The sequence below is a fragment of the Cygnus olor genome, chromosome 3 (genome assembly GCF_009769625.2).
Source record: "Cygnus olor isolate bCygOlo1 chromosome 3, bCygOlo1.pri.v2, whole genome shotgun sequence".
Taxonomy (NCBI): Eukaryota; Metazoa; Chordata; class Aves; order Anseriformes; family Anatidae; genus Cygnus; species Cygnus olor.
Genome location: NC_049171.1, coordinates 98,360,849 through 98,377,121, shown reverse-complemented (window position 1 = coordinate 98,377,121; position 16,273 = coordinate 98,360,849). Strand labels below are relative to the sequence as shown.

The window sequence follows — 16,273 nt, the reverse complement described above, 5'->3', positions numbered from 1 at the left end:
ATAAACAATGTTTTTTCTTTTGCATTTGGAAAATACTTGTACCATGTTTTTTTTGGTTGTTTTTTTTTTCTTAAAATGTGTCCTTTAGAAGCTAAGGTTAACAACGGTTACATGCAAGTATCAGCTATGGCTTAATTTTAAATGCAGAAAGACCGTTTTAATGAATGGGAGAGGAGGGGTTCTATTTAATACAGAAAGTAGTCAGATGTTAGCATAATGTAGAACAGCAGTACGACATTGTTAACAGCTTCAGATGGTCTAATAAAAACTTAACAGGCAAACACAGAGTTAAAGTTTAAGAGGAGACAAAAGTTTAATGGTATCACAGTAAAATAAAAACAAGTTGTCAAGGACTACAGAAAATTTCTACATTTAGTTTTAAAAGTAAAAAAAGTAATAAATACATGAGTCTCTGTAAAAAGAGTAATCTAAAACTACATTGTTATAATATTTTGAATACATGGAATTACTAAGATACTACAGTATTTTAAAAGTTATTGCTTAATGGATAGGTCACGTCTTTCACTATTCAGATGCACTTCAATCTTAGCTTCTGTAGCAAATGTTCTGCTTCCAGCAATAAGCATTTGGGTGCTGTGCACGTACTTTCATTTCTCCCATCTGGAAAAAAGCCTCAGGATAGATTTGGACAAAGCTAGTTGTCTGTCTTATGACGATCCCTCCAACAGTAAACTGAAAGGATCCTTGTATTTAATGCAGAAAAAATGTGAAATTCTCTTCTGCCATGTTTGAAGAAATCAGAGTGGGTTCTTGAACATTAGGTTTGCTTAGGCCAAAGGCAGAAGAATTTCACTTGCTTGTAAGAGCGTTATTTCAGCTTGTAGAATGCCCTCATCCATTTGCTAATGTATCAATCCTTCATTTGTTTTCAAAGCACATTCTTCATAGCTTTCAAATTACATTGTCATTGAAATAAGTCTCATGATTCTGGAGCCAACACAAAATGAATTTTTTCTTTGTAAGTCATCCATGATTAGTACTTCAAGAATCTGGCTTCTGTACTATTTCATGCCAAGCTTCTTTGTCTAGGCTTAATCCTCGGATACAGCTGAGGGTAAAACAGAAATGAGATAAAATTGTAGTGCTTAAAAAGGTTATTTTTTTTTACACCTCTCTTTGGGGATACGCTTCTATAATATAATCTCTGGTGGCAAAAGCATGCTTATAAAAAACATCCAGAACACTAACAAAAGTAAATTCAGCATTCTCGGGCAAGCGGAAAGAAATACTTACCTTGTCAGTACCAATGAAGGCACTGAAAAGTACATATACTTCAGAGCCTTCCTCTCTACGCAGATGGGTGGTCTAGGAAAAGCGTGTGGCTTTGTAAGTTAAGAGACTTTTGTGTTCAATCAACTATGGGATTTTATCCTGCTCTATAAATGGAAATAGAGAGGTATTAAAGTGTTTTGTTTTCTCTCTCTCAGTGCGTACCAGCTTTTATAGATCTGTAGCTTTGGGCAAGCTGGGCACAGCTGTCTGCATACAGACCCTGGAAATGTAGATGGCATGCTTTAGTGGGCAGCCAGTTGAATTCACTTCACTGCCTGGCTGTAAATCACTATCTGCCACTCTGTGGCCCTTGAGCTGTGTGCCATTTACGTGTTCTGGCTGCACACACAGAGGTATGGAGGCTGCCCCTGCTTCAGCTGCAGGATGATGATGGATGGAAGATGGCTTGACACAGCACACGGCAGTGTCAGGTGCTTGGGAAGCTCTTAGATCTCAGTTGCAAAGGGCTTTGGGAACACTTCCTGCTCTGTAAAGCATAGCTACTGCATACAAAAATAGAAGGATGAACTTCATACAGTTAGGAAGGATGCATCTTCCATGCTCTAAGCTGTGATAAGTGTCTACATTACATCTTGCTGTTTTTCAGGTAAAGTTCTCCTTAAAGATACCCTCTTCCCTATACAACCAGAATTTAGCTTTCTTCTTTCTCCTAGTCAGCTACTGATGATTAATAGAAGACCAACAACTTCACCCAGCAAAGACTTATCTCAGCCAGTTCAGAGACTGACTTCATCTCTGCAGTCAGTAAGTTACAGCAGCGTAACACCTGACAGTTTTCAAAAGATTTCATTTAGTATTGAGAATTCAGTATTTTGACAGTATTTTCCTATTTGCATTTAGTTTTAGAGCTCTTGCACAGTTTAGGGAGCTAGTGAGTCACTAAGGGCAGAGAGAGCACAGAGGCAGATTAATTCATCCTTGTTTTTCTCCAGTGCACCTAACTGCAAAAGGATAAAAAAAGCTGTGATAAAAGTACAGCTTAATATAAGAATATAGTGAACTACCAAACGTTTTTCTCTGGGCTGAACAGCTTTTCCTAGATTTCAGGTTCAACATGAAGAGTCTAGTAGTGTTATATTTGAGACTAACCATCGAATACTTAGGTAGAACAACTGAACAGACACAGGAGCATAACAACTAACGCTGGGTTTGGGCAGTGCTCCCAAAGGTTCTGTTGGGATTGTGTTGTGCAAGGAAGGAGAAGTGATCCCCAGGCTGAGCTCTGCTGCTTTGTGCTTTTCATTACAGAAGTACAAGGGCTCCTCATGCACTCCATGCACACCTGCACTCAAGGCTGAGTGCATGAGTTCATGAAGAAGCTGCATGTGCACAATTTACCCTGGGACAGAAAAACAAAGGAAAAAGCTTGTGTTTCTGACCTTATTATGCAGGGCTGATGACTCTCTCAGTTTAAAAATGTTTACATTTACATGAAAAACTAAGCAGAAGTACTATGTTAGGGCAAATTTAAGAGTACACCGTGGGTAAGCGTGACCTGAAAGTGATACAGAAACGAAAACTGATTTTGCATTAGATAGAGTAGCCCTGCAAAATCTAACCAGCTTAGGAGTACAAATTATCTGCATGAGGAGAGAGGTTCAGCCTCCTTCAAGCATCATACATCAATCAGCTGAAATTCACAGTAGTTAATCCTTAGCATCAGCAGAATCTCTCATCTCCTGCAGCAGGGCTAGTGGATATGTCAAAAAAAAATCTTAATGGAATTTTTATACATGTCCATCCGCTGCAGTTTTCTAGCACCACGAGGAGATACATGGGGAGATAACTGCAAATACCTATTATTATCTGTACGCTGTTATTTAAAAAAATAAAAAGAGCACAGAAAAGGGTGAGGAAGGGAAAGGCCACTAACTCAAGGCTTTTGACATACAGTAAAAGTATTATTTAGGACAAAACCTAGACTCTGATCTGTATTTGACAATCTGATTGCTTTTTCAATGCTAGAGAAAAGATAACCATAGAATTTTGCAGCGCATTTCTTTTAAATCTCTCTGTGAAACTATCTCACAGCACAAGATGCACCCCGAATACAGACAGGGATGGACTCAAGACTCATTCTTAATACAAGTGGCAGTTCTGAAGGTCCTTTGTGCCCATGTATCACTTCTGAAAAGTGACGAAACCTGTTTCAATGAAACCTTATGCACACATCGTGTTCAGCTAAAAGTTATTTTTTTCCTGAGATGGTGAGACAAGGTTAGTATTACAATCTGATATGGGTAACAGGGTGATGATACATGTCCTTTTATGCACCTCTTAATATAATCTGTTAGGTATCTAAACAAAGTGTTAATCTGCTCTCCCAAGGTATTCATCTCCTTCCACTGAATAAATGGAGAACTTCAGCTCCTGTCTTTGAACTTTAGAAACTGCACCTAACCTAGATGCATGAGAAGAATCCAGTGAATACTCCACATAGTGCTTTTTCTTTTTTGACTCCAGAAATGCCAAGCACTCACCCCAAGCAGGTTGCGGGGAACATAGCCTTCCTTGTCATTCAGCCGTGCCCACCACCACTCAATTTCATCTTCATCTTCCCGGCGCAGGATTGTCATGCAGTCTCCCTCTTTCATTGAGAGCTCATCATCATTCTGAGCCTCATAATCCCACAGTCCATAAATCACTCCTTTGTTCATTATTCCCATTTTCTCCTGGACTCCTGCAAAATGATAAAAACACAACAGCTCAATATAAAAACAAGACAGTTGGAAAGACTGCTGTACTCTTTCTTACTGGACAGCAGTCTATGAAAAAATACCTCAACACCTGTCACGCTTAGCTCCTTGTTGTCATCAGTCTACTGGAAGTCAGTCCTGGAACAGGGGGTATTGCAGTTAGCCACTGCACACAGCAGACATTCCTTCCTCACATCGTGTTCAGAGAACACAAGGTAAACAGGGAGGGAGCGTGAGAGGAGCACTGATTGGTAAAAGGTAAGATTTTCATGCCGGCGTTCACATTTCCCGTATGTAAGTGATGAGCAAGAACCACTTGTCTGTACTCTTAGTTCATCAGTCATCTCTTTCTGTCAGAAAGAGCAATACCTGCATATGCTGACCACCTTTTTCATTTTGCTTCTTGGGTGTCATTTTCTGCCAGTGTCACTTTTATTTCTGAACTTTAAAACGAGTTGCATCTCAGAGCTATGCCTGAAAGATCTGCCTGCTTTTGGTTAAGTCAAACACTTAACTCACCAGTTCTTATTTTCTGCCACTATGTTAATGATTTTTTAAACACTGACATCAGAAACACAAGTCTGTTAAATTGCTGCTAGACCAAGGTATTTCAGAGTTACGTGCACAGATGTTTTTTAGAATTTTTTCATTTTCCAGCTGTAAGGTGAAAAATTATTCTCTGTACACATTCATCAGCTTATAAGCAGAAAATAGAAAAAGGTATTTTAATCAACTGTTATATAAAATCCTTTTAGCTAATTATTCCATTTTAAAATAGTGAATCCTGTGGTTTTTTGTTTGTTTGGTATTGACAGGAGCAAAGTACATTGTACATGGTATCACAAAACCTGCCATTTCCCTTTCTGTCTTTTATTCAATACAACCTTTTTTTTTCTTACCAATGTCTGATAAAGAATGTATCTGTTCAATTGAAGTTCTTCATTTCTGCTAATACCAGCTAATTATGTAAAATTAAATCACTCCCCACAAGATTTTGTGAGCTCTTAACCTGAACTTGAGAATTAGAAAAAATCACAAAAGAAGAATCTCAAGGCCTACTGAACACAAAGACACTATCTCTTAACTCATGTCAGAGTTAAAACCAGTACAAAATATTGGATAACTGTTATGATTTTTAATTTAGTCCTATAACTTTCCTTGGGCATTTACTGTTGATGAGCACCCATTGGAATCTGGATACATAATTACTGTATTTTTGTTTAACACACAGATTTTGCTGCTAGTTAGATAAGCTTCCTCCTTTCATAGGGAAAACTGTATATTTGGCACCGAGCCCTGTGAGGACAGCTTGGGCTGTTTTGAAATACACTGTCTGAGCAGCTTACACAAACTCAGACTTCTCCTGTTACACAAAAACAAAAAGCTGGTATTTTCACTGCCATTACTCTAACCTCTTACCTACAGATGATGCTCTAGCTGGTGAGTGACAAGGTGGGGGGAGGACACAAGAACTACATACAAAACACACAGAAAAGTGATCTAAAACCTCACTGACTCATCATCATACTCATTCACTCTCTCCAATAAAAAGGAATCTTCCTGCACTCTTGAATAAAACCTAAATTTAATGTGGGATTTTTTTTTTAATGTAAAGAAAAGAAAAACAGCAGAAAGTCAAATTCAGTGCTTATTATCCTCAGTTTACGCAGAAATTTGGCAATACTTTTCCTGGTTCTAAAGTTCACTTTAGGAAATACTTCTCATTTAAAAGACACTAGGCAGCACATACGAACTGCCTACCAAGTGATTTATACCACCTTTTTTTTTGTATGTAAAAGTACTTATGTGCTGGAGTTCACCTAACCATCACCTCATGTTAATGTACTTGTCAATGCACATACTTAACCCATTTCAAGGTTGTATTAAAATAGGAGAATGTTGTTACTCTGATGTTCTTCACAGGCCCAGTGTTATGAAGCTAGTCTCAGTGGGCCTCATTCTGTCACAGTAAGATGGGCAAAACCTCTCTTTCCCAGAGGAATTTGAGGCATGGGCACACAACCTAAGTATATGCAACTTACCACTTCTCATCCAAAAACATACCAACAAGTGCCAAGTCCCTAACAAGCTCCAGTACTCAGCTATCATCAACTTACCATATAAGAACTGGGAGCACTGCGTGTAGCCTTCCTCCATTTCCTCACACTTGTCTGCTGCTGTCTGCATGTCACTGTAGGTCATAGCAAATACAGCTGCACCCGATTCCACCAGGAATTTGCACACCTGCACGTTATTGCAAGATGCTGCACAGTGTAATGGGGTCCTGCAAGCCAAGAAGAAAAAGATGACACAATTACTTTTATTGCTCATAGAAGTGTTTACAGGCTCCCTTGGGCAAACCACCCTCATGTGTGACCTCCAGCAATTGGTACTCCTATCACTGAAAGCTTCCTACCCAAACTACTTAAACCAGGATTGTCAAGAGCAATTGCTTTTCACAGGTACAGGGGTTACTAAGAGCTGCCTGAGCCTTAAAGCTGGGTTTCCAAATGGATCTCTAGTTATTCTATCCTTTCCTAATCCATCAACGTTTCAAGAATATTCACCGGGGAAAGAAAGGAGAAAAAAAAACTTCAAACAAAAACAAAAACAAAACCCCATGCTCAGAAATCCTCCTGAAATCAAGCCTATTACAATCTAGACAATGACTTCAAAACCTGACTTGGTGACAAGTACAGATAATTGGAGTAACTACTGAGGTTGAGGAACAACAAGCACCTGTATTCAGTTTTGGGCCTTAGATGCTTCTGTAATAGGTAAAAATAATAATAAATCACTGCCCTCCCATAGCCTTTTAATCGATAAGCTACCTAGTACCCTTTAGGACGTGTTTGTAACCCATTAGCAGTAACAGGCCTGGCTTGTAGTTTGTAGGCTTTCTGCTTTGTTTCATTTTTAAGTTGTCTGTGTGTTGGACAGAAAACTGAGGAAAGTTTGCAGGGCTGTACAATACTGCCCAGAGCCTGCAGCTTATATGACTATCACACAGAAAGGACACTGGGAATTTCAGCAAATGGCTCATTATGCATAATTTGCCTTCAGTATTTAAAAGAAATTGTTATGTCTATTTCCTGAAAACTGGGCCTAAAACACATACTTTTTTCATATAAGGAGTGTCAGTATAATTTACCTATTTTCCTCTCTATGCATTTTCATATAATACACCACAGAAAATTGCTGTTGCCTCTACTGTAGGAAGTTGTTCCCAGCTCTGTAGGAGCAAACTGAAAACAAAAGCTCAATTTTTTTCCCCTAAATCCTCTTTTGATGTTGTAGCAGTCAAGTCCCTTTCCCCAGGAAAGAGGAAAATGTTGTCTTTTACGACAGGCAAAAAGCTAGCCAGACAATCCTCATCACCACTACCTTCAGAGGGAGCTATGGTAGCCCCAAGCCGCAGCTCTGTTGCAGAGAGGATTCATAAGGAAGCACTAAAAGCCTTACCATCCATCACTGTCTGCAGCATTCACATTCACACCAAATTGCACCAGGAACTTCACGATCTCTGTGTGCCCAGCACACACAGCGTTGTGCAGTGCAGTAATCCCTTCATCGTTGGGCATGCTAGGATCTTCAACCTATTCAGCCAGAGAAAGGAACCATTTGCATTCTGGTGAAATTATAATAAACTAATATCCTTGTACAAAAAATCAGTTGGCCTATTCTGAAATAGGATTTTGAACCGTAATTCTATTAAGTATTTGAGCAACAGGAAGAAAACTACAGCGTATAAGCTTGTAGGCTCCCTTAAATAGCAAGGAGCTGAAGTGGTTCAGAGAAATAGTATCCTGATAATTTAGCAAAAACTTTATAACAAATTTCAGAAACTTGCCTATTTAAGCAAAATCCAAGTGAATTTTGTTTATCAAATGATTTGATAACATGTCAGATAGGGGGACAGAACACTACATAAGAAAATGAGAAGAAATTGTCCTGCAAATTTACTGTCCTGGTGCTAAATATCCAGTTTGGATTTAACACGTATAAAAAACAGCCTTCAAATGGCCATGTCGTGCTGGGTTTGCTTATCATCTCAAGGGCAGACCTCCATTATTATTTTAGGTTCTCAGCCCAGTCCAGAAAAGCTACGGCTTCCCAGTTTGAACTGGGATTGCTGTTCCTTCTCTTGTAAGACAGCATTTGTACCTCATAAATGATTCTCTGCACAAGATCAAACTCCCCCCTCCAAAGATGAATCCAGAAGCAATGCAAGGGGGTTGAACTTCACTCTCATTCCATGTGCGATTCTCTCAGAGCCAGTTTTACGCAAGTTCGTCCTCTTCCCCTGTGAAAAGGGTAACAGAATTACAGGAAATTTTTCCAGTTAGAACAAGAATACAAAATTGTGTATATGAGAATGACAGCAGAAACAACCAATTAAGGCAGTGAAATTATGAAATTTAGACTATTTTAACCACTTCCCCAATACATTACAAATATAGGAGGTTATGAACATTACAAAAGATCTCTGCCTTCATCTCCAGGCAAGGACTTTGAAGTCATCAAAATCATAAAATTCCCAAACACCTGATGGTCAGGAAAACAATGCATATTTTTTGTATTCAAATTATTTTAGCATTAACTCTCAGGTATGTTTACACAAACCAAAAAACTTGAAAGGCTCTACACAAAGTACACTTTTTTCTTAAGCACGGATGCTTAGTTCCTAACCTTTTGCTAAGCTTAGCAGAGGTTAACAGGAACAAAAACAGGGAAAATGGTTTGGGAAAGAATGTAGAACCAAGTGTAGAACAGCTTTAGATGCTCCCAATGATACTGGAAAGAAATTATTTCTTCAGCTGAATTTGTCCTCTTTCCTATAGAGAATATGCATACATTAGATCAGCGCTCTCCGCAGCTGGCTGTGCAGCAGCAATAAACACTATTCATACGGCTATGCAAATTTCCAACAGATGTCCAAGCAAAGATGAATAGAAATGAGTCATGTTTTGCAAAAGCAACGTGAAGATAAGTTTTATAAGAGATTCCTAGAAAATACTCTTTTGCCTGTTGATTTATACACATATCAAAAGTACAGGCTTTTTAAAGAACGACTCCGTCAGCCAACCCAAGTCTTTAAATACAAAATTAAGAAATTGGTCCACTTTCTTCTCATCATCACAGAATTATTACAAAACCAACCAGAACAGAGTTCTTACAATTTAAGAAATCCTACCACTCAGTTTCCTTGTGAAAGGCAGCAAGGACGCAGTCCTGAAAGCATGTAAACTTGCAATGACTATTCCAAGGCTAAAAAAGCATGCTAAAGCTTTCATTCAGCTCCTCTGCACTGAAATGATGGAGGAATAAACACTTTCATGTACCTGGTTATTAAAATTATACTCATGATAGTTTTTAAAGAAACTATGAGGAACCAAAAGCATTAAGCGTTTCGGATGCACAGCTGTGAGATAACACCATACCACACGTATATACAAACTTCCAAAACCAAACAAGACTGTAAGATGCCGCCTACCCTTAGCCCAAAGGGCTCCATTTTGATGCAAACTGAGAATTAATTGGTGTCAAATTCAAGTTCCAAACAAACAAAAATAATCAGAAAACATCTGAAAGTTTGCACTTGAGAAAGTGTAAGCAGCTGATGTCTACAAAGACCTACTAGAGCAGAAACTAAATAAGGCAGTTTCCCCATACTTTTCAAGGAATACACTTTCAAATAAACAAGTGCAATCCAGGATTAAGATAATTAGTTTCTATACCAGCACTAGACGGAAACACTCTGAAATCTGTATGGCTCAAAAAAAAAAAAAGTTTTGATTTGGTATAATAGGCAAACTTCTATAAGGGATGCTTTTTACAGCACAGAAGTTTGCATATAAAATTTCATTTGAAACTTTTCATCATGTCATTCATTTTAGAGACAGAGCTTTTCATTACTGTCATTCATTTGGAGATACAAGTATCACACAGCCAGAGCAGACACCCAAAGAGAGACTTCTAGCCTGTTTGTGCACCTGTTCTCCCACATACACTTCATCTCTGCAATAGACACAGGATATATGGCAAGCTTAAGCTGACTTACAGAGCACTGAAGTTGTAGGCTAGCTAATACTTACAGGAGGCCAAGGAAAACGGTCCAGTAACTTCAGGAGGCCGCATATTGAATGAGTCCTCTCCCAAACTCTCTGGTTCCCCTGATGGATATGGGGGTGGTGGGTATGGAGGATACTCCTCTATGTACACCTCCAGTGGCAGTGAAGCCTCCAGGCTTGGTTCTTCCATTTTGGGCTGTGCGGGTTCGTCAACATCCGAAACTCCCTCAGGTACTGTCTCCAAAGCTGAGGAGGGAAGAACAACTTCGCTCTCGTCCACTGGTGTGTTCTCTGCTTCCTCAGCAATGGCTGGTTCTGGCATTGAAGAAATCGTTTCTTTCTCTGATTCTGCACTTGCATAGGGGTTTGGGATTTCCACAGGGCTTTCAGGACTGACAGCTGATGACATCTGTTTGGAGGGATGTGATGGAGCTGAGATAGTCTCCATAGCAGCCAGAGTTGTCCTCTGATACAACAGCTTCTGAATGTTTGGGCCATTAGGTCCTTCTGGCTCGGTAATGGAGCTACGTTTCTTCAGCGGTCTGGGTGCATTGGAGAGCTTTTTCCGTAGTGCTTCCAAATCAGCATCGCTCTGGTTGCGGTACGGATTGGACAGGAAAGGCAGCAGTTTGGTTGGGCTAAGGGGACGGGGTATTCGCTCGGTTTCATGATTCTCATGAGCAGACGTTGTTGTTTCCATCTCGGGCTCTGGACTGCCTGGCTTGCCTTGAGGTTGAGTAGACATTCTCCGACAGCGGCAGCTGATTCTGCACACCAGCTCCTGCCATGACAGGCTTTCCATACACTAGAGAGCAGTTCAGAGAGGGGTAGAGAAAAAAAAAAAAAACTGTGAGTATCTGATCAACAAACATAACAAGAACATGCAACCTGATTCACCTACCTAAGGCAGAGAAGCACAACAGTAGAATCAACCAAACAGAACTAAACCATTAACAAGGCTTACTGTTAGTACTTAATCAACTTGCAAACACAATACAGATGCTCTGCGCTCCTTGTTAATGCTTACATGCAACAGACAAGATCCACCCAAGATTCTTACAGCTGCACTAACCTGCTTAATTCCCCCAAAACCAGCTTTGTATCCACAGATCAGGTGGACAAGTATCTCTTCTCAGGCTTAGGAAGACAGAAGAGAGGTAGAGAGCTACAGGCTTACCACTTGGGAAGTGTGGTCCTCTGGTCTGCGCTCTCGTCAAAGCACTTTGCACTGCCTGCTGGAAGTTCTTCCTGGAGTCTGCTGTTGTGTGTACATGCTATAAATTGAACTTGCAGCCACAGTTTGAGGCTTTCGAAATGGTGGCAGTGAGGTCTCTTTGGATGGCTGAGGGGTGAAAGGTCTCACAGCTGCTGCTGGGGGACTTCCTGTTTGGAGGAGGGAAGGATTTGTTCCTGGCTAGAAGAAGGACCTACAGGTGGTACAGAAATTCTTTGCTGTATCTGCTGGGAAGGATGAGAGGGCTGCTGTGCCACTGGTTTTTGTTTGTTCCCCATAGTTACAACAGCCAAAGGCAGCTTCTGCACGTTTCCATCCAGCTTAGTATCAGAAAGTTGCAGATGACTGGCTTGACCAAAATAAGGCAAGTTTATCTGTTTTGGTTTAGTGGGGACAGGTTGGCGGTACCTTTGTTACATTTTTATTGGCTGTCTGAAAGAAGAAAAAAGTTAATTAAGATTAAACTGAAAAAAAACACACGTTTTAAGAGATCTGCCAGGAAGGATCAAAGATCCCCAAAAAATTACACGGTATCTAGCACTTACCACTATTTCTGCAATACTGTTTACAACCTCCTGGGAATCAGAGGCTTCTCAAAACATTTTATCATAGTTATTTACACTTTGGAACCTGTTCTCCATAATTCCTCCTGTAGCAGTCATGCTTAAAACATCAAGCTGACTGGGCACAGTAACTTCTCTAAAAGCTGAGGTGGGCAAGAATCTGTAGGCAAGAAGCTTGCTCTCCAATGGAGCACCTGACATCCCCAGTTCTCCCGTGTTACTCACCCTACGCAATCAAATCACACCCGTGTCAAGATTTAGTGGGGGAATCTTGCTGCAATCAAACATCTGAAGGACACTGCTGAATTAAACAGTACATAACTGATTAAGAAGGCCTCATGCAAATGCCTCTGTACATAAAATCTTTGGAAAAATATTTGCACACACACTAGCGCAAGTAGCACAGCTTTTTTTTTTTTTTTATGTGATCAATCAAATTGTAGATTTTCATCACAGTAACTGTAGGGAAAGACTGAGTTACTGGCTGACATTAAAAGCCTAAAATACATTGTTCCTTAGAAGGTCTTTTTTTAAAAGAAGACCTAGTTACCTTTCAAGAGCTTCCTGATAGCAGTATTTGTAAAACTATGTAGTAATCTCTATCAGATGAAATGCAGAAACTCAGCAAAACTCAGAGCTGAGCAGTAGCTTGTGTTCCCTGCATACCTGTGCTTCTCGCAAGAGATCTTCGCTGCTCTGGTTCTTTCGCAGTGTGCCCAGACCAGCAGCCTGATCCACAGAATCAAACATTGAAAACGGCCGCACTTTCTTCTCTTTGTCTCGCAAGAAAGCTTCTCCTTCAGCTGTTAGAGAGGGAAGAAGATTTTTTTTAAATGACAACACAATTATAAGAATTAGAATCCTGTTCTGTGCGAAAATCAGACTGTGTTTATAAGGGGTGCTTGTTGCCCTGCGCTAAGGACCCACGGGCATGACAAATGCTTTGTCTTGCAAATTGAACAGTAGCAGTTTTGAAGGCATAGTATCCACTTCATCTGAAATAAGGTATTTAAAAAAATCGCTGCAACACCACACTACAGTTTGCATTGCAATATTATTTGACTTTTTTGTGCTCTCAAATTAATTTTACTTTTTACTGAGGCATTTAGGAAAAATAGATGTCATTAACTTGGTTGTTCATATTTTAAGATTAGCCAAGCACATATGAGCATACCTTGACCTTCACCAGCCACAATTCCTTTTCCTGAAGTTAAGGCTGATCCTTGAGTAACATGATTGTCTGCATTAAGCTATTCCAGTCTGAAGCAGACAGGGAAGGTTTTGAACTGGGGACCACAGAACCTAGGAGAGAACAAATGAAACAGGTTTGCTCAGTCAGATAATGACAGGACAAGGGGGAAGGGTTTTAACTAAAAGAGGGAAGATTTAGATTAGAGGTTAGGAGGAAATTCTGCACTCAGAAGCCGGTGAGGCACTGGCACAGGATGCCCAGAGAAGCTGTGGATGCCCCCATCCCTGGAGGTGTTCAAAGCAAGGTTGGATGGGGTTTTGGGCAACCTGATTTAGTGGCAGGTGTACTTGCCCATGGCAGGGGTGTTGGAACTAGGTGAGATCTTCAAGGTCTCATCCAACCCAAGCCATTCTATGATTCTATGAGGTTACATCAAATACTGCTTGTTGACTTATTAATTACAGGATTTTGTTTTGTTTGTTGGTTTTTTTTGGTAGTACTCAGGTCTAGACAGTATATAAGTATCATGCCCAGGTTAACTGCTACAAAACCTATCACTTAAGGTTTTAGTTCATTTCAGAGAATCATAGAATCATTTAGGTTGGAAAGACTCTTAAGACCACCAAGTCCAATCCACCTAACTTGCCAAATCCACCACTAAATCATATCCCTGAGCACCACAAACACACATCTCAACACCTCCAGAGATGGCGACTTCACCACTTCCCTGGGCAGCCCATTCCAATGCCTAACCTCCCTTACCATGAAGAAATTCTTCCTGATATTCAATCTAAACCTACTCTGGCACAACTTGGTGCTGTTCCTCACATCCTATCGCTTGTCACTTGAGAAGAGGCCAACACCCTCCTCACGCAACTCCCTTCAGGCACTTGTATAAAGAGCAATGAAGTCTCCCCTCAGGCTCCTCTTCTACAGACTAAACAACCCCAATTCCTTCAAACCGCCCCCTCTTAAGTCTCGTTTTCTAGTCCCTTCACCAGCTTCATTGCTCTTCTCTGCACTTGCTTGGGTACTCAATATCCTTCTTGCAGTGAGAAGCCCAAAACTGAACACAGCCCTCACGATGTGGTCTCACCAGTGCCAAGCGCAGAGGGACAGTTACTTCCCTAGTCTGCTGGCCACGCTATTTCTGATGCAGGCCAGGATGCTCTCAGCTTTCTTGGCATCCTGGGCACACTGCTGGCTCATATTCAGCTACTTGTTGACCCCCAGGTCCTTTTCTGGGGGGCAATTTTCCAGCCATTCCTCCCCAAGCCCATATAGGTGCATAGGGTTATTATGACCATGGGGTTATTAAAGTGTCCAGTATTTAGTTTTGTGAATGTGATGTGATTAGACGTGGTCCATCAATCCAGCCTATCCAGATTTCCCTGCAAAGCCTTCCTACCCCTCAAGCAGATCACACCCGAGACCAAGTTGTTTGTTTGTTTTAAAAGAGAATGCAAAGCCCAGCTCAAAAGCAGATACTAAATTAGCAGCAAGCATTCTGTCCTAGTATGTGCCTGCACTTGCAAGCATTCATACCAGAAACCTCTATACTGCTTCTTTCCAGTTAGTAAGGAACTTTCCACGGATATTTACAGTATGGTAAAAAGTGACAGGATAGTAAGAAGTGATAGGGAAGATCATGCTTCAAAGTAAAACACGATGCATTAAAGTAGAAACAAATCCTGCTAGTGATATCCATAACAGCAGAAAACCTGTATGTTCAGTGTGTAATGCTGCGGCACTGCATTAAAGTCAATCTTTACATTCACTGGAGTAAACATCCAGTCTGCTTCAAAATACTAAGATGATGTCTGCAACTTGCAACCAAATACTCTCCTAAACACTAATCCTCTATTACAGTAAGTTGTATCCAGCTCCATACTAGTGATGAGGAGAAGGAGAGAAGTTTCAGTCTGATGAAGTACTGGACACTATTTCTCTAGGAAGCAGTCGTTTTGCCACAAATGCTAGAAAAGTAAGGAGTGCTGGTTTAGTTTAACTAGCACACCACCATGTACTTCTGTAGCAACATTTAAATTTTGTATGGACCAGAGCTAAAATCCATACCAGTAGTTTTACAATCTAAACCTAGATAAAATGAAATTGTTCCCCATTCGGCAGCAGAGCAAAAGAAACCTGGTACTTCATAAACATTTGCTGACACTGGAGAGAGGGGAGGGAGATACAGGAACAAAACTGCTCCACTAGCACAGCCTCCATTTTTCCTTTTGGGAAGATTTGAGTTTCTCCTATCTCGCCGTTGAAAAGCAAGTCTGAAAGATATCACAGAAGAGATATCTGCATCTCTCCAGTTTCTCCTGACTTTCACTGAGCTGAACTTTATCTCACAGGGGAAAGATAGAGAAGCCAGGCAACCTCCATCAATGCTCGAAGCAACAGAGGCCAAGCCTCACGTCAGTTGTTGGATTTATGTCTCTCTGTACTCCTGTGGTCACCAACATGTCAGCAAGCTTATTGCTATTTCTATGCTACAATCAACTACAAGAAATGTTATAAAGAAGGCAATGTTTGTAATCTTTTACATGTCATTTCAAAAATGCATGATCAGAAAACTTGTCTTTGTCAGTTTTTAAGCCAGTCAACATGTGTTAACCATGTCTGCCCCAAGACTGTCTAGAAAGACGACCAAACACTATTGTACAGTTTTTAGGAGTAAAAAAACCACAAGGGATCACTAATTTACAGAAGAATCCTCCTACGTTCTATGCTGTCTAACAACTCAAATTATAAATTAAGTAATCGTCCTATTGAATAACACATTGAATCCTATAGCCTCAGTGTTTATAAAATATATTCACTGGGTCAGGAAAATTGCAAGAAGACTTTCACACAAAATAGTATTTGTTTAAAAAGAAAAAAACGTATCAGGGCTGGTAAATTAGAAGAAAATGAAACAGTTCTGGAGAAGAAATCTTAATTTCAAGCCATTACCTGCAAGAGCTTTAGCTTGTGAACTGCTCCCGGCTCGCATGTTCGGCAGAGTTTGTGTTTTTAGCGGACCATCAGGTGCCTGCAAAGTTTGTGTCCCCATCTGAAAATGCTGGCTTCACCAAAAGTTCAGGTCTGGAAGCAATACGTGGCATAGTAGAGGACTGGATGTAAGGACCAACTGCTGCCACTCGACTTGGAGCAGACGCCAATGGTGGGGTAAGTTCCCATCTGAAGAAACCTTA

The 16,273-nt window shown here is 40.4% G+C and overlaps 1 protein-coding gene across 1 annotated transcript in view; it reads right to left on the bottom strand.

Moving 5' to 3' along the window:
* Nucleotides 1–70: 70 nt before the first annotated feature.
* Nucleotides 71–16,273, bottom strand: part of TP53BP2 (tumor protein p53 binding protein 2) — a 50,134-nt gene continuing 33,931 nt past the window's right edge. Inside the window, 19 exon segments of the mRNA XM_040551324.1 lie at nucleotides 71–1,069; nucleotides 3,795–3,994; nucleotides 6,128–6,294; nucleotides 7,473–7,606; nucleotides 8,175–8,210; nucleotides 8,212–8,313; nucleotides 10,106–10,111; nucleotides 10,113–10,812; nucleotides 10,814–10,886; nucleotides 11,259–11,327; nucleotides 11,330–11,461; nucleotides 11,464–11,713; nucleotides 11,715–11,747; nucleotides 12,545–12,681; nucleotides 13,053–13,130; nucleotides 13,133–13,180; nucleotides 16,032–16,128; nucleotides 16,130–16,242; nucleotides 16,245–16,269. Coding sequence (XP_040407258.1) covers nucleotides 1,028–1,069; nucleotides 3,795–3,994; nucleotides 6,128–6,294; nucleotides 7,473–7,606; nucleotides 8,175–8,210; nucleotides 8,212–8,313; nucleotides 10,106–10,111; nucleotides 10,113–10,812; nucleotides 10,814–10,886; nucleotides 11,259–11,327; nucleotides 11,330–11,461; nucleotides 11,464–11,713; nucleotides 11,715–11,747; nucleotides 12,545–12,681; nucleotides 13,053–13,130; nucleotides 13,133–13,180; nucleotides 16,032–16,128; nucleotides 16,130–16,242; nucleotides 16,245–16,269 — 2,442 coding nt within the window. The 3' untranslated portion in view covers nucleotides 71–1,027.